Source organism: Phymastichus coffea, unplaced genomic scaffold (assembly GCF_024137745.1).
Source record: "Phymastichus coffea isolate CEN01 unplaced genomic scaffold, Cenicafe_Pcof_1.1 PCOF00044, whole genome shotgun sequence".
Classification (NCBI taxonomy): domain Eukaryota; kingdom Metazoa; phylum Arthropoda; class Insecta; order Hymenoptera; family Eulophidae; genus Phymastichus; species Phymastichus coffea.
In genome coordinates this window covers 1,763-27,722 of record NW_026706855.1, presented here as the reverse complement: position 1 = coordinate 27,722, position 25,960 = coordinate 1,763, and the positions used below count along the sequence as shown (strand labels likewise).

General features: G+C 38.6%; 4 protein-coding genes across 7 annotated transcripts; 3 read left to right on the top strand and 1 right to left on the bottom strand.

Annotated features, from left to right (window-relative positions):
- Positions 1-5,105: 5,105 nt before the first annotated feature.
- Positions 5,106-7,250, top strand: LOC131664667 (uncharacterized). Its single transcript, XM_058935968.1, has 4 exons — positions 5,106-5,303; positions 5,569-5,842; positions 6,208-6,393; positions 6,464-7,250. Exons 1-4 carry the CDS (start codon positions 5,106-5,108, stop codon positions 7,216-7,218), a joined length of 1,413 nt encoding a protein of 470 aa, XP_058791951.1. The 3' UTR covers positions 7,219-7,250.
- A 1,950-nt stretch (positions 7,251-9,200) lies between these two features.
- On the bottom strand, positions 9,201-14,479 carry LOC131664463 (antichymotrypsin-2-like). Of its 4 annotated transcripts, none has more exons than XM_058935578.1 (7): positions 14,237-14,477; positions 13,994-14,176; positions 13,106-13,316; positions 11,704-11,918; positions 11,466-11,648; positions 11,235-11,370; positions 9,201-9,360 (listed from the first exon to the last, which is right to left on the bottom strand). In XM_058935578.1, exons 1-7 carry the CDS (start codon positions 14,309-14,311, stop codon positions 9,227-9,229), a joined length of 1,137 nt encoding a protein of 378 aa, XP_058791561.1. In that variant the 5' UTR covers positions 14,312-14,477; the 3' UTR covers positions 9,201-9,226. The 4 variants fall into 4 exon arrangements, with proteins under 4 accessions (XP_058791561.1, XP_058791562.1, XP_058791563.1 ...); XM_058935579.1 differs by lacking the exon at positions 9,201-9,360 and adding an exon at positions 9,404-9,793 and having other exon boundaries at positions 14,237-14,476; XM_058935580.1 differs by lacking the exon at positions 9,201-9,360 and adding an exon at positions 9,916-10,147 and having other exon boundaries at positions 14,237-14,479.
- Positions 14,480-16,867: 2,388 nt separating this feature from the next.
- LOC131664440 (zinc finger protein 578-like) lies at positions 16,868-20,216 on the top strand. Its single transcript, XM_058935525.1, has 3 exons — positions 16,868-17,134; positions 17,217-17,360; positions 17,425-20,216. Exons 1-3 carry the CDS (start codon positions 16,994-16,996, stop codon positions 19,117-19,119), a joined length of 1,980 nt encoding a protein of 659 aa, XP_058791508.1. The 5' UTR covers positions 16,868-16,993; the 3' UTR covers positions 19,120-20,216.
- Positions 20,217-20,757: 541 nt separating this feature from the next.
- On the top strand, positions 20,758-24,275 carry LOC131664606 (uncharacterized; the record flags this gene model as incomplete). Its single annotated transcript, XM_058935847.1, has 2 exons — positions 20,758-21,303; positions 23,783-24,275. Coding segments are annotated over exons 1-2 (607 nt in total), but the record flags the coding sequence as incomplete, so codon positions are not given.
- Between the last annotated feature and the right edge of the window lie 1,685 nt (positions 24,276-25,960).

Here is a 25,960-nt window from a genome sequence, read left to right as displayed (position 1 = left end):
CCTTGTTTTTTTTTTGTTTTCTCGCAACGTTGTTCGAATCTGTACGATAAGCCGCGGCAGATTCCTTTTTGTAACTGTTTTATTTAGAGATTTCGTGACGCGAACGAGATAATCGCAGATTTTTCGTTGCCTGTTCTTTTATTTCGATATTTAACTTTATTTTTGAATTTATTTATTTTCTTTGTTTGTTTGTTTTTTTGGAACACATTGAATCCCGCGCATAAGTGCTTATTGTAATTCCAAAACTCGTTTCCTCGCGTGCGAAGGATATTATTACAGAAGATTTTTTATAAAAATAGGATAGACCTTGGAGCAGGAAGAAACATTGGCCTCCTTTTTATGCAGCAATAAACAGTTGTCCATAAATTTCTATTCAAATCGAAGAACTGCCGTTGGCGATTTTCAAGTTTTGATGATATTGATCAGTCTGCGTTTCTTCAATAAAATACATCTAAAGCTACTGTGACATGTAGGAAAGGTTGTACGCTGCTGTCAGCTAAGTAAATAAATTATTGTTTCCCATTGGATCACGTAGTACGCATGCATAAACCTTTAAATATTGAAAATCAAATTAGAGATTCGTAGTTGTAAAAAGCTGTTTTAGGAATTTAAGGAAAGATACATTGTTTGTGTAATATATCGTTCGATACTTTATCGGATCAACCAATAACAATTGCCCTCGTGCAATAGTCTCTGTCAAGTTCCGCGTTTCAATCGCCGAGAAACGCGTATCGAATGCCAATTGGTAGCGTTCAAATGCTTCTCACGTCGTCAATGTCAAAGCCTCATGAATCAACGTATAAGCGGCTTTTGTTTCGATAAGCATAATTGCGTGAGATATTCTTAAAATCTGATGAAATTGAGTAACTTTGTGATATCCAAAGATAACTAAGACATTTATCTTGTTTTATACAACGGCTTGTTGACTGATGTGACTGCAGATAAGATTAAATATCTCGAGATATCACGTTATGCTAATATTCCCGGCATGGAGCAGTTTTATTTCACCTCGTCATTCAACTTGCACGCGAAAATAAGCGCACAAACTGTACACGGCGAGAATGTGAGCTTGACTGTTGATATAACGTTATATTGCGATGATTCATAATGATCCACTTGATTGTCACGAGGCATTGCACAGGAATCATCTACGCGACAGTCATTTCGAGTCCAATGTACCATTGTCAAACAGTCGATGTTTCCGATAAGGATCCGAAAGCCGCCGAGTCAAGCTCTCTCCAGCATCGGTGGGGGGTCGGCGCTCTGTTGAACGAAGGTGCGTCGGTCGCAGCAACGCCCGTGGTAGCCGCTCTTCCGGCATCGATCGCAGCCGCAACTTGGCGCGCGTGGGTCTTGCGGATATCCCGCGGGCGGACACGGGCCGTCGTCTTCGTCGTCCTCGTCGTCGGATTTGGCCTCGCAGCAGAGCGGCGCCAGGGGATTCTATTGGCGAACACGCGAGCGCGCGTTTTTTTTTTTTTTTTTCGTCTTTTCCCAGCCTGACTTCGACCGCGGCGACGCAGCGGACGCTTACAATTGTCCAAGCAGGCTCAAAATCACGCGAGAGTCAGCGCTTGCGCGATTCGCCGAAAGAAGAAAGAATGCAAATCGGATTGTCTTTTGATCGTGGTCCAGCGGATCGCCGCAGCGCTGATCCTTGCGAGTGCCGCAAGCTCGCAACGGGCACGCGCGTTGCAATCACCTGCTCCTTGATGAAGCATTTTGGCAGCGCGTCTTCCGTCGAGTCGGTCGGCGCAACCTTCGCAGCGCTGCCGTCTCTCCTCTGCTTGTCGTCTTCCGACTCGGCTTTTGCTTTCGGCGTGGACGGCTGCCTCTCCCGCGGTTGCCTCGCGCACTTGGCCTCGTCGCCGCGTCTGTCCGCATAACGCTTGACAAGTCTGTCAAAGAACACCGACGCGAAGGACCTCTGCCCGGGCTCGCACTTGTGCCGTACGTGCTCGACGTTTACGCCTGCCGTGTCGCATGCTGCTATTGTGGTGAGCGAAGGACGAGGTTATATAGCACGCTCGCGTTCAATGGGAAGAGGTTAAGCGTGTGCTTTGGTTATCGTTATTTTCTGCCGCGAACAACGGCTATCGGTACCCGAGTCGTAAAAGCGCCCGAAGAGGCTCGATTGATTGTCACCCATTGTCTATGAGCGCCTCAGTCACGACAAATTTAGCAACAGTTATGATCGACGCGACCGGTCGCTGTTGTGTACTCGAAAGTGATAAGCGCTTCGCAACGTTCGTTGGGATTCACCCTTGTCATTCGTCAGTTGACGATTGCTATGTACTCGGTGGTATATGACCATCATTATTCTTCGGTTTTCACCGATAAAACGATTCGCACGCTTATTTTCATTTTTCAAGTGAAGCCTCATGTTTTTAACTCGAGACATTGCATTTTTTACGATAGAAGGAAGAAAGCAAGAAATTTTCAAATGGTCTACACTCTTTTGCAAAACCCAGGAAACTGAACGAAAAGCAAAGATTCACTTGAAAGAATCGTTGTCGATCGCTGAGCTAAACAAATACATTTTATTTTCCTACTGTATTATTTTTTCGACTTGCGGCTAATTCATGATTCAGAGCATTGAAACAACCAAATTAACAGAGGCTTTGTTGGAATTTTAATATAATTAAATATTACAATGGGTAGGAGCGCGAATCTAGTTACGCAATATGGATAAAAAGAAAGAGAAGGATTTGCGTGACTCGAACCAAAAAAGAACAGGACACACTTAGTGTTTGCTAATTGTTCACTATAATGACGCACCTTGGATAAAATCGATTCACGAGTAATTACGCACGTAAATATATTCAAATTCTTGTCGGTAGTTCATTTACAGAGTAATATTCGATTAATACCAAAGTAAAAATAAATTTCTAATTACGGAAACATCTGAAAGTCGAAATAGAAATCTCACGAGTAAGATTTTATAACTACGAGATGACATATTACATGGCACTGCGAACAAGGTGAAAACATTGTGTATAGGATATTATGTCAGCAGTGCGTATTTAAAAATAGCCGAGCTGCCTATTGTGCCCTCGTTGGCGATGACACAGATTCGGAATCCATTTTTTCCGGTCGAAAAATCAAACATCATCTTTAGAGTGCTCAGGAGCTGATGAAAAAGACTCGTTTCTCAGGGTAGTAAAATTTCGTAAAATTGATCGAGTATATCCAGCGAGTCTATGAAAATTGTGACACTAACTTACTTTTGCTTTTAGGTTGAAAAATTCAAAGGAAACGAAAAGGTCGTAGTAAAAGTACTGTTCACCTCCGATCTTATTTTTCGAGCTGTATGATGCTTTTTGCCCAAAAGTTTATCGTCCCATCGCGTGTTTGCGAAAAATCAGTCAAGTGGGTGAACCGCTCGTTTGATAATGACGTCAACATTCAGCTACGGAAGGGCACCTAAAATTACCTTTTATTAAATCTCTATTACGAGTGTTTTTCTAAAACCATTAAAAGCCGAAATACAGTTAGCCGCGCGTTTCGTAACTGCATGATGCACATGAAGCACGTAGAAAGGAAGTAAGGAGATCGGTGGCGCGATCGAGGATACGAGCAAACGAGTCGCTGTCACGTAAATGGATTATTCAAAGCAGCTGCGCATCGGTAAGGCCGCAGAAAACTAATCACGGAAAGGCAACAAAGAGTCCTCAAGATTAAGAAAGAAAGCTGACAAGTAGGTTAAAAAAAATGTACTGCCGCTCCGAGCGAGGCGTTTTTTTTTTTCCGCTCGGTTTCGCGTACACAGCCGTTAACGCGGGAGAACGCTCGGGAGGGCGATTTTTTGCGGCCGAAGTAATCACGCAACGACAACCTCCCGAGAGGATGGATTACCCGTTATCGCAGCACAACTCTCCCACCAAACAATTAGCGGTGACCGAGAGTCCTTTTAAAGGACTGACGCCCATCGTCGACGATCATTTGTTCGATTCGATCTTGCCCAGAAGTTCGGTGCTCGTGGTTTCTCACTATTTTGGCGATTCTTTATTTTTAATCAAATGCTAGTTTGGTGAATGGAAGCTAACGAGTGAATAATTTGCCATGGCACGCAAGGTAAATTCTGCATGTAGAGATCGACTTGTGTTTGTGTCGGCTGACCGTAGAGCTCGGTAAAAAAAGATATTTGCTTTACAGCGTGATAACAGTTTTAAACTCCAATGCACTTCGATACGATTACGCTAAATCGTATGTGATTGATTGATAAAAGCGTTTGTGCTGAATTTCGCAGTTTTCGCGTTGGAAAAGGAGAAATCTTCGATCTGAAGAAATCGAAGCTTGTAAAAACCATGAAGCACATTCAGTGGCAGTGTGACCCGTCTTAAACTGGGCGGTCTACGGTCGCGTATCGCCGAACGGATCTTGAAAATTAATAAAACAAACAGCGCGCTGTGCAACGACAATCGACTTATGTCATTAACTACAGGAATATCAGTTTCCCAAGTACGACGTTGTAGAAGTTCGGCGCGTTAACCGACGAATCGGTGTCAGTGGTTTTCCCGTGGGAATTATTTTCACTTTATATCCAATAAGAAAAAAAGAACGTTTGCCTCGGTCAATTAGTCAGCGCGCCTGCGATCGGGTAAACACTTTAATAGAGTTGTAGAGGATTAACTCGATGACAATGCTTGGTGCTGCAAGTAGGCGTCATAATACGGGCTGTATAACCGTAAAAATCTAGTGGGACTTCACTCGCGCTTCGTCAACTAACAAGTTAATAAAGTTTTTTTTATCGAGTAACTGAAATAATGAAGTGTCGGCATTGAGTTTTTTTCGTTTTTTTTTATTATTTATGCAGTCGCCTTTCTACAAAGTGTTTCAAGTCAATTTTTATTTATTTTTTTTTCATTAATGATGCAAATACATTCGTCAATCAAAAATCCGAATAAAACCCGTAAAATCATTGAAATTCGTAAAGAGCACCCAATGAACTTGAGCATTTAAAGTCGCAAGCATATCGAAAACCATTGTCGTATAAAATCTGATGATGTCGTAGATCCTCAAATAACATTCGAATAACTGTCGAAAAATATTAATTTTTTAACGCAAAACGAACTCTATCCCCTCGTCGTACGCAGGAATTGGCAATGGCGTCGCTTCTCGAGCGAGCGTATCTCGTGATTCTGCTGGGCTTTTTACTCAGCGTCGTTGTGGGGGAATTGGAAAAGCCAGATGCCGAAGCCGCGATCAACAATACGGTATCATTCGTATTTGGGGTTTCCCAGCAGCGAGATAACACTAGCGACGACTACGCAACGTCGACGAGGGAGCCCAAGGCGCTGAAGGTATATTGGCTTATTTTTGAAAAAGCCGAACAAGAGGAAAAGTACGCTTTTGATGTTGACACTCTCTGTTTCTCTTCTTATTCTTTTCTTTTTCTTTTCGGTTTTCGCGTGATCCCTATTCATACATACGTTCAACCGAGCTGATAAGGGTACTTGGTATTTTTTAATTTATGTGCATAATCGTGCGCACATTGTACGAGGAAAGGCAGTTTAATTGATTTATAGATGGAATTAAACGTCATAATATTTGATCTTCTTAACGCAGATGAATCCTTATCAGAGTTTAAATATTACAACGAGCACCGATCATCCGGTAAGTTCAGCCGTTCAACTAACATCAGCTAACAAAAGCGATAATCGATTGTTAGCGAAAACCACGAGTTCACCTCAAGTAACCGCGAAGAATAGGAGATCGACGCCTCATCGGAAATATTCCAATCATCATTACTCTACCGGGCAGAGCGAGCGCGAGGACAAAAGAAAGATTTACGTCACTAGCGAAGACTATTCGGAGCAGCAGTATCAAAATTATCAGCAAGGTAATTTTGTATAGTTCTCTTGTCCAAGATAAGCCTTAGGTTCCCAAAATGTATGAGAATAAAAACTGGTATTCTCTAACAATTTATAGCTATGTTTTCGAAGCAACCGGTTGAATCATCAATCATAAGTTTGATCAAACTTACAATATATAGGATGACTTCCTTTGAAACTATGAAACAAAGACATTTGGTATGTTCGGTTTTTCCATAGGAAACGTAAATCATTATCGCGGTATACTATAGTCAATACGCCGTTTGTACATCGTTCGTCATTTCCTCCTCATTCATGATAGTCTACTATAATATTAGCAAGTATTGAAAACTAAAAGCCTGTTTAACGATCATGCGATTTATTTTCACTCCAGATAATTACGTTCCTCAACCTCCAGAATATGAAGACCCGTATAGCACGATTCCCGTGGAACAAAACTTGGCGGGATACGAAGCTTACATACCGGAATCATACCGTGAGCCATATCCCGTGACGGATCTAGGGTACTATGGACCACCTATCCCGCCTCATCCCGTTTACGAAGAATCTCCTCCAGATGGTATAAGTACGTTTTGTTGAGTTGAATGATCCGATAAAACACAAACATCTCACAGAATATATTCTAACAGATCCCGAACGTGAATGTCACTGCCCGGAAAACCGTCAATTGAACTGTGACAATACGGCAGCAGACTTCATTGCTTTGGTTGGAGCCTTGGGTGCAAATCTTTGGGCTCTAATACAACTAATTGCTACAAGCAGCTTACCTTTTATCATTCCCTTGTTGGTCATAAAGTTGATTCTCGTACCGATTGGTATAATCAAGTTTCTTGCGCTCATCAAGATCTTCTTTAAACTCTTCATCATCCTGCCATTCTTCGTCCGGCATATTTATCCAGCGCTCACTCAAAGTTTCAATTTACATGATCTCATTTTCCAGAAGATTCAAGATGCTGCATCGCACATTCATAATCACGACATTCAACATCCACACGACGAAGACATCGAGAGTCGTACTAATTTTAATGCGAGTTCAGTTTTAAATCATCAAGCTTACAACAACGTCAATGACACAAAGATTTGGGATTTACGGGGATGTCCGACTAGGGTAGCATGTGAATTGGGGGCTTTTTTATCGACTTCAACTTACGTTAACTTTCCACAAAAATTGGCAAATTATTTATCTAAAAGGGCTGAACAAGTGAAAGCCAAAAGTAAAAGCGACGGAAGTACTGACGATAATGAAGTTGATTATGAAGACGAGGATGAGGAGGAAGATCAAAAGCAACGACAAGATCAAGCTTTTAAAGCTTTTATTATTGCATTGGGCAAGAAATGGACGCAGGAACAGTGCCAAATATATTCTTGCTCCATACTCTTTTGAAGTGATCGCTGGCATTTTTGTCATATCTGTTGCTGTGTAAATAATGAAATAGACATGAGGAATATTATAACATTTTTATAACTTTATTCGTGCTAGAAATAGAAGTTTAGAAATTTATTTTTTCGTTGACAGTAATGACCAAAAGTATTATTTCATATACTCGAATTATGCCTAAACTAATGAATACTTCATTTTTATTTTACATAAAACGATGCAAAACAGTAATGTATCAATTTAAATTTAATGTGAATCACTCTAAAAACGTTTATAGAATGTAAATACTAGTCAATTTAAGCAATTTACCTTCGAATATAATTGCATTTTAACGATTACATAAGTACTTTAACAAATTTACATTTATATTTTATACAACTAAACGTAGTAAAAACGATTAAGTTAAATATGTGCAAATAAATGTAAGAATAAAAATAAGAACTCTAAGCGCATCTATATTTTCTTATTTTCAGCACTGAAATGTAATATTTATACATGATAAAATGATAATGCCTTCAAAGAAATAAATAAAAAGTAACTTATTGTTTGTATGATGTATAAGCAACAATATTTAATATCATCATTATATTTAAAAGATTAATTGAGTCTTGGATATAGCACATTGATATTGCACAAAAAATTTATAAAGATTTTTAGAATAATTTATTGTTAAGAGTTGGGATTCCTTGATCCTCAATTCACCCGGCAGTCCGCAGTCAGTCAGAGATTATTGTGAAGGTAGGATTAAAAAATAAACAGATAGGTCTAAGTGAGATTCGCTTTACTTATACTTTATTGATTCCCGAAAAGTAAAGAGAGATTACGTTAATTTATCGACAATGAATAACCAATAGCTAATACTCGCGTGGAATTGTGTAGCTTGCTGTTCCAAACAGTACTCTAATTTTATGAAGCGAGAGGTTTATGTTTTCGCAAGTCCGCGTGCTTGCATATATAGACTACTCTCCTGGAGGGAGATGAAATTGTCTCGCGGCGCGAAACAGCACTTTTGCGGTGAGAACGGATATGAACTGCGCTGAGTTAGTGTCGAGCGCGAAGGTGGCCGCATCGAGCATAGGCGTGTAATGCGAAATATTGTGCGATGCGGCCACGTGTATCGAAAATACCCGAATTCTAGTATGCGTACATTATTGCAACCCGTGACATTATCATTTGTTAAACTTTCGTTGAATTTTACTGACGTTCAGACACTCTCTCCTATTCCCATCCACAAATAACATAATAAAAAATCAACAAAGATTACTAGCACGAAATATTCGATAATTCAAAGACTTGCCTTATTCAGACTTCTGTACAAATCGATATTAGTTTCAATCTTGAACAAAGAAAATCTGTTTTTACGCAGTAAACTAAACTTAGCTATCCTAACAGTTAATTACAGATCAGAATATAATATTCGATAAATTAATTTAAGTAAATAAATTATACAAATTTTTATAATATATACTAGCCATTAAAATGCGATGCATACTGCAATTGCTAAAATACATTTATTAATCCTTATCTAAAAATGAAGTTCAGACCACTTTAAAATATTAAGATTTCATTGGATTGATGAGCGACCTATGAAAAGGGTATAAGATTTGTAGTGGTTCTTTAAAAAAAATGGTTTATCTATTAACAAACATAAAGACTTTATGTAACAATAAGGGACGAATTTCAAACGCAATTCAATTAATTAACGCAAGGATTTTTTGTTTTTTCTCCTTCAATTAAATAAATTACATCTTTTCAAACATTTAAGACAATATACAATGAAAAAAGTCTGTCTACCCAACCAATTTATGGTAACGTAGAGTGAAAAGAATAAAAATTCTATCGAGTCTATTAATATATTAATGACTTGCTAAACTAAAAGCGATTCTTTTCTTTTACGATTTTCTAGCTTGTTGAAAATGCATGCTTCGAAAAAAATTAAATGATGTTCTTTGAAAAATTGTATATTAACACAGTATATATTGAATAAAATTATTTTATTACGAAACGGTTCACATTATTCGCTTAGAGGATTAACAGTGCGACCACTAAAAATAACGTTGCCTTTATAGAGTATTCTGTAAATAAATGGCTTATCCACGCTCAATGCAAGTGGACGCATAGGCATACAGCGCAGGACCATACGAACAGCTAAAATACAAAAAAAATGTTAAACATAAGTTTAATATACTAAAAGTTGCTTGTGTAAAAAATTATTTGTTGAGCTGGCAAGCGAATTCACGATATTGCAAAATGAATTATAAACGTTGTGATCTCATGATTATTGATTATATCAGTAACGTTTTAAATGGGGATTTTTTGAATTAGCACAAGTTAATTTATTCACAATTAATAATTCAAATTACAAACTGACAGTTGTAAATATCACATTCAATTTTAATATATATTATAAATACGTTCTTTAAAATATCAGCCATGAAGTAAAACATTTAATGCTTGAGGGGATTAACAATCCGTCCAGAGAATATTACGTTAGCCTTGTAAAGAATCCTGTAGAGGAACGGTTTGTCCACATTTAAATCAATTGGAGGTGGCGGCATACACAGTAACATGATACCCAAACCTACATGAAAGTTCGTATACAGTTTTTTGAAAATGCTTCAGAATTATTAAGCACTAAATTGATACTTTTGCGTGCTATATGAGAAAAAAATTATTCTTTTTGATTACTAGGAAGATAGAATAAATAAAAAAAATGATTTTGTATCAATGTCTTGGAATTCGTATTATCGTAGTGATACATTAGAACACGAGTTTTTTTATAACAGCAATAAGTATATACAATATTTTTAAATTTTTGCAGGTTTATTTATGCGCCCAGTACATATTGTAATATTTTTTTGATACACTATCTTAAAAAGAAATGGCTTATCCACATTCACAATTGGTATTATGGAATCTGTTACAGCGCATACAGCTAAAATAAAAAAGTAATTTATTTTTTTCCGAATTATTGTCATTCAAGTTAAAAGAAAATATACAAATAAATACGAAAAATTTAATATCATTTTATCTTAATTTCACGTTACATTGAGGGTATTGCCGTACAAGCAGAAAGCGATAAAACGTTAATATTGTGATATATGATTAACAATAGAAAATTGAAACTATAAATATTTGATATAAAAAAGGAACTGAATTTAAATCTTATTAGGATTAAAGACATGTTTATAACAAATTACATTGTTCTTGTAAAGTATCAAAAATCTCTACAGTAGTTTTTCAATTCTTATAGCACGCGCGTACTGTATTGTTATTGTTGAAAACAAAATTGTCGAATTAATTAAAAGTCGTTAATCCTAAGATTTATGATTTTGTTTTTCGATTGTATCTTCCCAAGTTTAGATTAAGTCTGACGATATTAACGACAATGTAGAAATGTAAAAATGGAAAAATAAACACTTTATATTAAAGATTAATATAATAAAAACATTTATTCTTATATTAATCAAAAGATAATATCAAAACTAGCATATATGTAGATAAAAATAGACCAATATTTAAAACATTTGCAGATCTATAACAATATTTGCACAAGTACAAAAAGCGATGAGAAGATGAAGAAGCAATGGAGTGTGAAAAGGCACGATCGGTTGTGAACTTTGTATTCATTGATTAACTGAAGGATTAGCAACGCGTCCTGAGAAGAAAATATTTCCTTTATTCACTATTCGATAATGGAAAGGTCTATCCACCTGCAGTGTAATTGGTGGCGGAGCCAAGGAACGTTTCATTAACCTCATACCTGTTTGTATCATCAATATATCAATGAGAAAACTCTCATTCTACGTACCGTTGATATAAATTAGAAAATAAAGCAAGAAAGCCCAGCAAGCAGTTAGGCACTATTTTCAGTTGGCACTTAACTAAGTTACATGCATTTTACATACAAATTAAAGAATACTAATTGTATTGTCCAATGAGATATTTGACGCGATTCTATTCACCGATCAATTAAAGACAGTGCAAAATTAGATTCGAAAAATATTATAATTTATGCTTACCAGTTACTGCAGCGGCTTCGCAACCTTCTTCGTTAACTTCAATGAAAGTTTTCTGAATAACTTTACTAACTGATAAAGACCTGTCGGAGATAAACCCAAAATTAGCCATAGTGGTAAACATCTCGTCCATACCCAACTGAAAATCACATGAAAGCAATAGAAACAATTCAAGTGAATTACTATTATCGTAGCTACTAATTATGTATATAAATATATATTATATTATATTACCTCCTTGAGATGACTCTCCAAATTTAGTGTTGTCTTAATTTTAAACTTTGGTAAGGCAAGATCAATTTCGTGTTTATAATATCCATTATTCCCACTGTTTTTCAACTTTCCCAAATTCTTCTCTATAAAAGCTAAACCATCAACTTCATTGGGTACTATAATCTCCATTTCCAGATCTTCATTCTGTACGTTAACATAAATTTGTAGTATTCGCATGCAGCGTTTTTAAAGTATTTACCTCGTACGGAAGCTTTACACATTGGGCGTTGAGTTCATCAACAGTTTTGTAGTAATATTTTTTCTTGATGTGCATAGTTGGAACTTCAATAACCGTATTTTTATCAACGTGGAACGGCTTATTTTCTGTATGTTTTTCGTCGAACTTGTGTTTCCAATTACCCTTAAAATAGACTGCATTCAACAGTACCAGTGCCAGGACCGGAGTAATATCACCTAAAATTATCACAGTAAATTCAATAAACACATACTTATGAATCTTTATTATTGCAATATTTCAATCGTATAACCACTACAATAATTATTTAACCTTTGCTATGCAACGGAATACAACATGTTGAAAGAAGCCTTTTTCGGATTATTTTTCACTAATTTCGAAAAATCATATCTCTGCAAGTTTTTGATGTTTTCTACTGTACAGTACGTTATACAATTTTTCTATGCTTTTGCCTCTGTATCTTTGGTTCTAATGTTTCAAATAAAGAGTGGCATGGCGGGGATACAGGGCGATGGATTCACCGCTTAATCCCCCCAGGATCCAGCCCTGGCTCGAGCGATAGTACGGACAGATATCTTTCTACTGGACGCAATTTTTTACCGGCCACGGTGCGTTCGCGGGGTACCTTCACCGCATAGGCAGGATGACATCCCCGCGGTTCCAGTACTGCCCGCGGATGACAGACTCTGCTGAGCACACGTTCTTTGAGTGCACCTTCTGGGCTGCGTGCAAACACGAGGTGGAGAGTGTCCTTGGTGAGCCGATCTCGCCGAAGAACCTGATCCCGGTAATCTTCAAGGGTCGGGAGCAGTGGACGATGATCAAAACGTTCGCCAGGGATAAAACCTAACTCCAAGGTCCGGACTGGGGGGCTGCGGAGATGCAACAATCGGGGAGCGCAATAAGGGATGGAGCCAAAGAAAGTGGCAGCGAAAGACGCACCGATGCTGCAGGGGGAGACCGACGCTTGACTACGGTGGAATAGGACAGGGAGATCCCGAGGGTTTCTGTCGGGTCGGTCGTCCCGCCTTCGTGCGTCAATGCATTTCTCCTCTCGCCCCTTTAAAAATAATGTTTCAAACAAAACATATGGAAAATCAAATGAAAGTTTTTAACGAGTTAAAAAACATGTTCAAACCATGTTCGAAAATATTGAAAATTGATAAAGAAACTGTGAAGAGGATATAAAAATTGATGCCGTCGAAGCTCAATTGAATAAAAAGGACGTTTAGTAGATAGCCTATTTGATAATGAGCCATTACTATCTAAAATATATAAAAGTAAACTAATGGAAAATGTCTTGCGCGATAAAAAATATTAAAAGCTTGCAGAGTTACTGAATTCCGAAAAATTGTAAAAATTTTCGCTTTTTTCTACGGTAGAGGATAAGAAGTTTTCGACATACCTGCTTCAAGGATTTCAGTGATTTTGCCATTTGTTTTTTCTACGCACCACTGGTTGATAATTTTGGCAGCTTCCACTGGTTTCGAAACATCTATAGATTCGCTTTGTGAACGGAAATACGTTTCGGTAAGTTTAAGATATTCATCTTTAACGGGTATTACACTGTTAGTGTAAATTTTATTTGCCAATTTCAAGATAACCTGTTGGACATTCTACGATAGAAAAGAATATAATAAATTATTACAAACGTCTAGCTATATTGGCGAATGAATTTTTAAAGTTTAATTAATAGATGTTATCGTTTTATCGTTGTTCTAGCATTAAGCGTACATATCCAACGGAGTTCAAACCTTTCTAATATTGATTATCGTGCACTGCGTCTGCGGGTGACATCATGGGCAACTTTTAGAATTTCAAGTAATCCCTATCAAATATCGACTGAACCGCAATTGTGTAAGTAATTTACATTCGATACATGACGCGCGTCATGTTCTTTGTTAACTCTTTGATAGTATATTATTTTTCAAATTTCGTTGGTGTATTTATACCAGAAATAAATTGCGGAACGAAAAGTGAATATTATTATTACGAAAATAAGTATAGCAGCACGCATATTTCACGTTAAATATAGCCACTTCAATTTAGCGAATTTCGAATTCACGAATATCCAGAGGCGAAAGCAAATTTTAAACGGAAAATAAATTCTTGTCGAAAGAGATAGTGCCGATGATTAACATTCCAAGTACACGTTGAACAGTCGCTAAGAGCGTATTAATAATTGGTGTGCAGCTTGCGAGTGAAAATAACATTTGATTGAGTAATAGAGAGGAAAAGCACAAGAATGTTCGATGACGAAAGTAACCGGTAATCGAATCAATAGCTGACTCACATTAAAGGTATCGATAAAATTCTGGAATCCTTGATAAGCATCGGTATCTTTGGCGGGCAGGTGCAAAGCCTTCTTCATTCCCTCGGCGGTAGTGCCGCGAGCGCCGTAAGCGGCCATCGACAGCACTACGTGCGCGCTCAAGGCCGAACTAACGAAGTTGCCCTTTTCCTTACCGGCGACATTCTGTCAAAAAAGGCACGCCTGTCAAAATGATTAACGATCGCAAAGAGATTGGAAACTGACCTCGTGGAAGTCGTTGGTAAAGTTTTCCACGCTCCTGTACACGCTCTCGAGTGCTTCCAAATTTTCGTCCGACATTGTCAACGTGCTCCGCTCAAGTGTACGCCTGCAACTGCTGATGTTGCGCGAAGGACTGGCAGTTTGCTGGCAGCAGCTTTTTAGAGCTGGCAAGCAGATGAGGCGGGGGACGAGGGACGCCGGCCAAGTTGGGATCGCGCTTATCACAGATTTTCCACGGTGCGTATACGCGCTTCGACAATCGATACATACGTATACGCGCCGCCTAAACGAGCTAATGAATCATTTGACGCTTGAACCATATACTTATTTTTACGCGTGACAGTTTTTGATAGCACTTATCTATAAATTGTTTGTGTTGAAATTATTGTAGATTACCTCAACGTTTAGTCACAGTGATAATAATGAAATAACATACACTTCTAATTCATATTAGTCATAAATAGCATTGGTTTTCAGGTAAATTATCGCTCAGGTTCAACAAGTGTTATTATATTTTCATTTGTATTTCAATAACCCATTTTTGAAAGTATTGAAATTTAGTGTACAATTTCAGTTATCTTTGAAATCTCTACTATCTTTGCATCGACGGAATTAGAATCATCTTTTACTACGGACATCAACGTATATAAGATTCATAATAATGAATACGTCACATATAGTGTCTGTAATCAAGTTGATTTTTAAGGTCAAACTAAACTATGATGCTTATTATCTAGTAGCATTTGTAAAAACGTTTGAAAAAAATTTTATTGCCTTCGGGTGAATTAGCGATTAATTTACCTCATGATCTCCAAGTGACTGTCTCCCGAATTCGGTATTTGTTTTATGAGAACATGAAGATATTTGAAATTCAAAATCATTCATCTTAATTTAAAAAACTTAAAGTCTTTTTGATCAAAAATACGCGCCTAGTGAATTTTCTTAGTTTTCACTTTAATTTGTTAAAAACGTACATTGTTAGCTATTTTAGTAATGAATTACTTGTTTTTTCTCTTCAACATGGTTCCTTTAAATAAGACTCACGTAACAATAAAATATTATATCATGATACGTGTGACTGAAGTAGCCTATTATTGCATATCGTGGTATTAACGTTCGAATATAAGCGAGCTGAATATAAATGATATTACTTTGTTTTTCGGTAAAATCATCGCGTTCGATCAGAATTTCATTTAATCATTCTCTTCAAATAATTTTTCCTATTTGCTGTCGTTGTCAATATTTTCATCAGTTTTTAAAATATCCATGAGTTTTTGGCATTGTTCAAGTAGTTTTGTGCATTTCAATTTTCATCAGCGCTATATGTGGCCATCGATAGTGCTACGCGAGCACTCAAAGGCGAACAAATGATCACAAGGCTCTTTTGAGCACTCGATCCCAAGGAAACTGGAATACATAACTACCATTTCCTATCGACACTAAAAGCTTGTTTTAAATTAATAATTACAGAGACAAAATAGTTAAATTATTTTGCAGAGATTATTTGTGACATTTAAAATACTTTCTGACACATTGTCCATACTGTTAAATTTTTCTATTACCATCTCCATAATATCTGTGAGTCAAAATACAAATACAATCTCGGAATGTTCAAAATCACATGGGATAACCTACTACTATATCCTCAGAGACATTTGCAGGCAGTGGGTGAATGCAGCGCTTTTTATCAATTGGAAAAATCAATGTTTTTTATGCACTTATATTTTGAATTAAAAATAGCAATGATATTCCACAGTTCACAGCGTAGATTTACATTAATGTCAATCATTTATTTAGTCTCGACGATACAAAAACCCTTCACATGTGACATCTGTAGTGTTAAATTTGTGGAAAAATGCGATTTCTCACGACATACCTTACCATATACGGCACTCTCTTTATCAATCGACTGGTGTTTATACGATTGATTAATCAAATTATTGTCGATAAAAAAATGAAAAACGTGATACTATATAGCACTACCAAAGCAATTGTATTCTCTTATGAACGAGTTGAGTATAAAAAGGCCATATAAATTCCATTCCTATATACCATAAATCGATGAACAGAAAAAAAGAAGCGTTATATCGTGCGAGCGGTCAATCGTACAAATTTTAAAAAATGTGTGTATGAAATATCATTGATTAAAGGTCGTTTATAATAAAATTAATATTGATATTCCTATAAGTATTGGAGTTTTCATTATATAAATTATTAAATAATTTAAATTCTCGAAAATGTCGATATTTATGCTATCTGTGCAGGGACCATGGAACTAATTTTAATTATCAAGAACGCGAGCTTGCAAGCGCCGCCAAATTTTGTGCATATCGTAATTGAAGTCGTAATTTTAAATCGAAATTTCATGTTGTAGCTCTTCCTTGAAGTCTTAATAAACAAGTGTTGAGTGTTCATATCGCAACTTACAATTCTAAAGCATACCTTTAGAATTATAGGTAAGTCGCAATATTCGCAATGAAAATTGAATAAACTTACAGTGTCGGCTGACAGATGGCGCATGTTCCAAACTAAGATATAGGATATCGAATCAGAGTCCAGCCATCATAGCCGTTTTAGTCTTTACGCTGTGGTTTATCTAGCCTTAATAGCTCAAATAATGGCTGTCGGCTAAAATGCCTATCTCTGAAATTGAATCTCTAATTCTCTAAACCATTTGTTGATATGTTATGAATTGAAATTGCGGTTTCCGGGTGTTGTTTCATTAATGTGACATTAAATTCTGGTTTGCGAAAAGTTAAAATGGCATTGGAAATATGCTGGGGGGATATGTGCCGTGCTTGCATGGAGTCCACTATCGATTTGTTACCTTTATATGACGAAGAGGATAAAAATGTAAACGAAAATCTAGCAGAAAAACTAATCGAATTAACTCAAATCGAGGTTAGTTTTCATGTCACAAGTTATTGTTATTCAAAATTTGTTGATACGTACGTGTCATATTAACTTTTTATTTAATCCTTAGATAAAAAATAACGACGGTCTACCGAAAAAGATATGCCGAGAATGTGCAGCCAAAACTAACGCTTATTTTGAGTTCAAACAATTGATTTTGCAGACTGATCAAAATCTTAGGGAAACATTAGAACAAGCAACTTCTACGTTAAATGTAATATCTGAGAATTATTTATCTAAGTATAATTATTTTCAGGCTAATAAATTTTGTATTTTAGGATAATCAAATAAATTATGATACAATTAATCAACAAAACATATCAGAAATCAAATTTAGAAAGAAAAAATTTTGCAAGCCTTACAAACCTCGAAAGAAAAAAGAAGTTGATATTAGTAATAATGATAATGAAACCAGCATAGCAGTATCAAATTTGATTGAAGATGTGGGTATTGATATTACATCAAGTGAAGACTTAACAAATATTAATAATACAGTTGTCTTAAGAATTCAAGCACCAAGTAGTGATAATCCTGATGAAGTACAAAATATTCATGTTGTACTGAGCAAAGAGGAATTTGATGCTCTCAATAATATCAATGGTACTAATATCATAGGTAATGAAATGAGTAGTATAAATTTAGAATCATTTGCAGCTTCTACAGCTTACAGCAATCAAATAGACAATAATAGTTTCTCAAATGAAAATGCAGATTTGCTCAATTTAATAGATTATGAACAACTCATGCCAATTAATGATGTTACTAAAGGTGTCAACGATCATGACTCAGAATATGATAGTGATTCGGATGATTTTACAAATGCAGTTGATGATATTGTAGGTAGTCTTAATGATTCTATCACAAAAGTCAAAGAAATAAAAGAAAAGGGAAAAAGTGCTCAGTTTCAATGTACTCTATGTTCTCAAGATTATCCAGAACTTGTAGAAGTTTTAAATCATATTGTTGATTTACATGTACCAAGTAGTGGACCATTCTACTGTATTGTCTGCGAAATGGATTGTGAAAGTCTTAAGCAATTAAAAGCACATGTTAAGACGCACACAGGGCCAACTCCTTATATATGTTTTCTTTGTTGCAAATCGTACAGTAGAAAGAGGTATTTGAAGAGACACATGGCTTGTCACACTGACTTTCCTAGACATCGTTGTTCAAAATGTGGTATGCGATTTAAAGTCAGACGCGATTTGGATGATCATATGACAATGCATGGAGAAACAACAACATTTAAATGTGATCAATGCCCTAGGTCATTTAATCATAAAGGTAATTACAAGCGGCATCTTATAACTCATCTTGACCCAAAAGGTCGTTTTATACCAAAGTATCCATGTACATTGTGCAGTAGAAGATTTTTGAATAATCGTTCACTGCATGTTCACATGCGGACTCATACAGGCGAAAAACCTTTCGCTTGTGAAATATGCAATAAAACATTTTCTCAACAAGGCAATCTAATTAATCATAAGAAAATTCATACGAATCCACGGAGTTTCACATGTGAAGTTTGCGGTAAAAGATTCAACCAAAAAGCAACTTTAAAGGACCATAGCCTATTGCATTCAGGAGAGAAGCCTTATGTCTGTAATGTCTGTGGATTATCATTTACTTTCAGTGCAGCTTTGCGCCGTCACATGTTTAGTCACAATGATAAAAAACCCTTTACATGTGACATCTGTGATGCCAAATTTGTGGGAAGATACGATCTCTCACGGCATATGCAATCTCATCTTCGAAAATCAAAAACGAGTAGGAAATCGATCGATCAAAAAGAAAAAAGTCCCGAAATAGCTGAACTATCAAATCCGAACCCAGTAGTTACGAATTTAAACCAATCTAATTCAGATACTATATTTGTGGAACAAATTTTTCTTTATGATGAATCCAATATGCAGATAATTCCCGAGGAAACTTCAGAAAAGGAAAATTTGTTAGATTTTGAATCATATCCTTGAAAATAGTAAGATTCGGGAATACTCTGTAATCAAGTTATTCAGTTAGTAATATTCAGTAGAATGGTAACATAACTTCATTCATATCATAGGCATAGTCATTTATTTGTTATTAATATGGGTATATTAATAATTAGGTTTTTTGACAGATTACACGGTAAATCCATGTGTTTAAATTTAAACGTTTAATATGACGTCACCCATAAGAAATACATTGTCCTCAATTTTAAGCACTTCTAAACGTTTAAATTCAGCGACAATGTATTTCTTATGGGTGACGTCACAATTACACACTTGAATTGTTTAAATTTAAACACATAGGATTTTAAGGTTTTGCCGTGTAGACAATATGGTAAAATTATAGCTTTAAAAATTTGTATATTGCTGATATGATAAAAATGGTAAGAAAACTTTTTTTAGCTCATATTTGCGTACAAACTGTGTTGATGAAATATTAATTTAAATGAGAGAATCGGTGCTCTAAGGTATTAAAAAATTTTGAGTTTTTTGTGATATGTTTTCGATAAACGACTGTAGAAAGTAGATTTTTTCACAGCGACAGATTATTTTTACATACTGTATTAGAAAAGATAAAAGAATCTAACATTAATGAACTTTTTTAATGCTTGTTGAATGCACGTTCGATACTTATTTAAATAATAATTATTTTTGTAGGTAATTTTATTCATAAGTTATTTTTTATAGACGATGATGTTGTAAAGATTTTTGAAATTATTTATTAATTTGACATTTGGTAATCGTAAGTGTTGAATTATTTATTGCGTGTAAGTTATTGAATTAAGTTATTATCGGTGCATATATACAGATTTGTTGGAATTGGTGTTTCGTGCAGCTCTGCACAGATGGCGTTACCCATCTATTTTTTTGAAATATATGTACTTTTTACGCGCTTTATTGATATTATATATATCAGTCTTTTCTATAGTATAATAAACGAAGATATTAAATTTTATAATCTTATAGTATTCTCTTATGGACGTAAAAAAGACTGGTTCTAAGAGCGAAAGCAGCGAGTTGGTGCGTTGTTTATGAGTGTTTTGAAAGCCTAACTTGAAGTATTTATATATAACAATTTACTATCACGAATATATGTGTCAAATTTAATATAATTATTGAAATAAATATGTAACTTGCATAAAATCTTTCTTTTAATCCACCGGTCCTGAAATTCTAAGAAAAACGCGCAAGTATAGTAAAGCTAAGTTTAATATATAGCGATAAAGTAGTATGTATACATCTGGGCGAGAAAGAAAGAACGAGAGAGAGAATGAGAGAGAGAGAGAGAGAAAGCAAAAGAATAACTATCTCGAACGATCATCCCACCCTCGCACATCTAGACATCTTTTTCTCAGCTACTAACAACACTCGCGCATCATCACACCGCAAGTATAATCTTTCACAAGCACATTGCGAGCAAGAGAGAGAAGAGAATATGAAAGGAGGTGGCGCCACCGCGAGTGTATAGCAGCCAGCGAGTGCAGCCTTTGGAGGCAGGCTGCGCGTGCGGACCACCTCCACCACCACCTCCTCTCTCTCTCTCTCGCGGGCGGTTTAACCGGTGTTGGCTGGCGGGTAAGTACCCTCACTCCTCTCAGTCTGCAGCCGCGTGTTCCCGAGCTAGCATTACCCAAAAAAGCTCAGCTACCTCGCGCTGATCTAACTACCCTCGGCGCTAAGCCGAGAGGTTAGGTCTCTCACGTTCACGCACACACATTTATCGCGGTACATTACATCTGCGGCTTATCGCAAGCCGTTCTTGTTGACAAACAATTGCTTGACAGCTGACGTTGCTCCAAATGCCGTGATGCCGCGAGTTTCATTCATAACCACGTGGTGCTGTCGTGTGCTTTTATCGCACTATTGCTGTTGTTTATCGTCGTCGTCGTCGTCGTCATCGTCGCCGCCGTCGCCGCCGCCGCCGGCTTACGGCCATGGTGTAGGTTAGGTGTGGTGCTCTTTTATCTCATTGCGCGCGAATCATTTGAATTTTCAAAAAAGAAAACCCTACACCAAAAAGCAAATCTAACGTAGACGGAAAAGCAACGCGACACGATGGATAATTCAGCATATGTGCCCAACCAATTGCCACCGCCACTGGTGGTATTTTCGCAAGCTGGTGGCTTTTCCGAAGCGGCCCTCAGGATGCAGAGACCGTTCAATCCTCAAGTTAGTATTTTCATCCGACAACCTGTGTGCGCATTTTTCCACACGTGCACTTCAAAAAGACACGTGATACACTGTTTCACTCTCTCTTTCTCTCTCTCTCTCTCTCTCACTCGACTGTTTATCGTTTTTGAAAAAGGAGATGCTCCGTCGCAAGACTCTTCTTTCGTATACTATTGTAGCTTTAACTGGTGTTGCTTTTCTCATGACGTATGCAAGTGTGCGCGACGACGATCGTGTGTATCCAAAAGTGCAAACAGAAGGTTAAGCGTGTAATAAAACAGCACCAAGTGATTTTGTTCTTCCACGGTTGATCATTTGGTTCGTTCAATCGTAAAATGCCGGATTTTTGTTTTTAATATCCTGTAATTAATCTGGAGGCGCAGTTAAGAATTATTTACGCTCGCATTTTCGAAGAATTATTGTGATATTCAATGAGGCGCAGAGATATTTATTTCGGCAGCGTTTATAAGCTTAATGAAAGCGACATTAAACGAGCTAAAGACGAAACAGGGAAACGTAAATATTATTCCTTTTCGGCGAAACAAAGTTGCCATACTTTGCCGGCTGAATGATACCTCGTAAAATATTTATTCGCGTCTCAAGAATCACGTCGCAGATGTGCGTAGGAAAAAAGGATTTTCTCATTGGCGAGAGTGAAACAAGCTTACATTTGATTAACGCTTTACGAGCGCGAAACTCGCGAGGTGAGGGGGGGGGGGGAGAACAGTGACGGACATGTATATGCGAGTGCTTGTGAGTGACGCTTATTTCTCGCGAAGCGTGGAAGGAAAAAAGGAATGCGTTTTCGGGGCCTTGTTTTGTACGTCACGGGTCCTGCCGGCGAAATAAAGACATAACTCACTCGTAAACGCGCCGCACTTACCTCCGTGCTATTTGTATTTGGTCTATGCTTCTATAAAAAAAAATGATGCCTCTCCAAAAGCCATACGCTGCTTCTCATTTTCTTTTTAAATGCTCGAACGGCCGTATAAAACGTTAATCCTTTTTTTACTTCGAAAATTATATTCATATTTTGTTACTTAGTATATGGGCTCTAGACGCGTTGTACAACAACGACGATGAGGAACAAAAAAAAAGAATTCCCCATTTCATAAAAGCCTATATAAGTTATGGCCAATAAAAATATCTATGCCCCCTTATACGTCGCCGATGGTCTTTTAAAAACTTTGTAAGCAGGAAGCTGTAAATATTCGCCCGAAATGAGCAATTTTTCATGAACTGTTAGAAATTCAACAATACGATTTTCAATAAAAAACGAAAATCGCTTTGAACGCATAATAATGGATGGCGGCGCTGCCCGCCCTTTTTTATTTTAAAAAGTGTCGAAATTTCACGACAGGATCGCGCTAAATGAAAAGCTTGTACATTTAATATTTTTCACCGTCGTGCGCGGACAAATGTAATTTCGATGGTACATATATACAATAAAATCACAACTCGCGCATGGCAAAGAGAAAAAGAGAGAGAGAGAGAGAGAGAGAGAGAGAGAGAGAGAGAGAGAGAGAGAGAGAGGAAAAAATGAAACTGCAGCAAAGAGTAATCATTTTTTTAATTGAGGCGATCGGGGGAGGGGGAGGCGGAGTTGCTTTCAAATATTAAAAGATTTATGGCATATTTTTATTCGATGAATCGAGCGGAAAAACGATTCAATTTTCCCGCTCTCGCAAAAGAGCCGCGAGCTCGAGCTCGAAATATTAATCAGTTATTGGCTAGCTCGGTAATCCACAGATTCATTTCCACGTCGGCCTCTAAAAAACTGATGAGATAATTAATGTTATCATTTAGCCGCGAGCTTTTTCGCAATCGACGATTACCCTTCCGAGTCAGTCTATAAATTATCTAGAAGAGCAATTAATGAAAATTGGAACAGAAGCGATTCGCCGAAATTATTTACCTTCTTTCTCGTTGACCGAATAATGACTCGTCGCTTGTGAATAGTGGTGTTCGGCTATGCTGTAATCTACGAATAACAATTTACTGAGAGTTTGGCTGAATTTTCAATTAACGCGGCGTACTTCATCATTTCAAAGCATATTATAATATATTGCCCACGCAAGTACCGTAGCCAGGAGCGTTTGTCCCAGATACCCGAGCTTTTCGTCACAATAGATGATGATCATTTGAAATTATGTAGTGCAGTAGATTATGGCGAATATGTAGACTTGTGTGTCAGAACAAAGTGATTTGATGACAATTACTCGGCGCGTTCAGCTTCGTCGTAGATAATTTTTTTTAATTTGTCGCTTGAGACTCGCAAATGAAGAACGAAAGAAAAACGAAACTTACGCAGTTCGGTAGGAATCTTCGGCAGGCAATTTGTAGTGAAGAACTGTCAATTCGTGCGCGCGCCGAGTGTCGTCGAATGCTCCGCGACAACGAGAGCGAGCTGCAACAAACTCGACGTCCCTTTCCCGCAAAGCAGGCAGAAAAAACAAATGGTTGTCCTCTTGATTGACAGATCGGCGAAGCGGCGAAAGATCTGTCGTCGCCGTTCAACCAAGCCGCGGCAGCAGCAAGCCTCGACTATCGGCTGCATCACATGCTGCACCTGCAGCACCAATTCCTGCATCCCCTGGATCATCGGCTGCCGTTCGGCAGCAGCGCATTCCGGCCGCTGGCACCGTCGGCCTTCGCGCCACCGCAGAAGCGGCTGAAGCTCGAGGCCGCTGAGAGTTCGCCCGGCGGCGGCGGCGGCGGATCGGGAGGACCAGCAGCGACCACCAACATGTCGAGTCTCTTCTCACCTGCCGCGCAAGCCGCCACGGAGCTTGCGCCGCAAAGTCCAGCCAACTCGACGAGCAGGTCGCCGCCCGGCAGTCAGGGTTCTGGCACCGCGCCGACGCCCAACGCTCCGGGCAATCAGGGTGCCGAGGAGGACAGGGAGGCTAGCGCCACGCCTTGCTCCGAGAACACCGAGAGGTCCACGCCCGAGGAGGGACGTCCTTATCGAAGTGAGTGTTCCTCCTTTGCCTTTCGCCAGACAGTCGAGTTGCGCGACCTCCGCGTTGAGTGCCGACGGGCCAAGCATCTAGCGCTTCTGACGTCGCGACGGCGTTTCCGACGCACTTGCTTATTTATTGTTTCTCTTCTGCTGTTTGAACGATCCATCTCGGCGCGAGTTGACTTGAAGGCGACGCAAGCCGATGATTATTCGAAAGGAGAAATTCAGCCCGGACTGCCCGCGCGAAGTCGCGGCTTCGACGGCAAACGTTTCCCAAGCGGCCAATGTCCACACGCGCGCGCCACAAATCATCGGGTGATTTCGGCCTCGCGCGTCACGCGCAATGATCATTTACGCCGCCCGCGCGTTTACATTGCATTTAGCGGCCTATTTACTCCCGCTGTATTCGCGGTGGCCGCGCATAAATTAGCCGATCGCTCGCTCTTTTATGCCTTCGTCGCGGCCGCATTGTTGCTTGTTTTTGGCGATATCGCGCGGCCGGGGGAGATTTTAACGCGGCGCGGCATACGAGCCGTAAAACGCGAGTTAGAAAGCTTATCGCCAGTGCAGGACGTTTAGTGTACACGAGCTGCATAAAGGACGAAGAGAGCCGCCGCCGTCTCCCGTCACTTGAGATTCCGAAGTGGGAAGGATAATAAAGAGCGGCCGCCTTGTGCATCATTTGATCGCTGTGCTGTTTTACTCGTTTAGTCGTTTATTTTTTTTTTTGCGCTCGCGCGCGCACTTTATTTATTTTTGTCGGAACCAGAGGAAAAAGAGTTTCCCGTCGACGCTCAATTAGCACGCAGAAAGGTCGAGCACACCTGCGCGCCCGTGCAGCGGTGAATTTTCGCTTGTTGTTTTTTTTTTTCCACTGCGGCAATTCGTCACCGAATGTAGTGCGGCAGCCTCTGTGATTCAATGGGCTCGACCTAAAATATAATCATCGCAAAAAAAAGAAAAAAAAAGGGAAAAAGAGCTTTGATTCGCCATTAACGTCGCTCGTCGCGGCGCAAATGAAAGCTGAAAAATGCTTCGTAGTGATTGGATAATGCGCGGGCGCGCGAGTATACGAGCGAGAGCGTATCCTAAAAGTTTAACGGGCCACGTGAAAATTTGTCAGGGCGTAAAATCCGTATGGTAGCGCGCGCGTGTTGTTGTCCGCCGATGTTGTAATGCAACGGATTCAGTCAATACGCGGCGGCAGCGGTGGCGACGGCGGCAGCGTCGGCGGCTCGCTTGGAATGCAGATATTTGTCGGGAAATTGATAACTCGAATAAACTCGCCGCATATGTGTGTGTATGTGCGAGCCCCGGCGAAACATCGACAGAGGGATGCTCTGCATGAAAGGGCAAACGATACTCTCACACTCCGCGCGTATGTTTCTGTTTGTCGTTATAATGCCGCTTTGACGAGGAGCAGGGGGAGCTGCGTGCATACACCAATTCTACGTGTTTTCACCTGCAGCTATCGCTCGATCGATGACATTCGTTGCCCTCTCTCTCTGCTCTCTCTCTCTCTCTCTCTCTCTCTCTCTCTCTCTCTCTCTCTCTCTCTCTCTCTCTCTCTCTCTCTCTCTCTCTCTCTCTCTCTCTCTTTCTCTTTCTCTCTCGTTCACTTTTTAATTCTCGCTCAGGAGACAATGAGCGTTAAAAGCTCGCTGCCGCGGTGGTGGCATCGTTTACGCGGCTGTA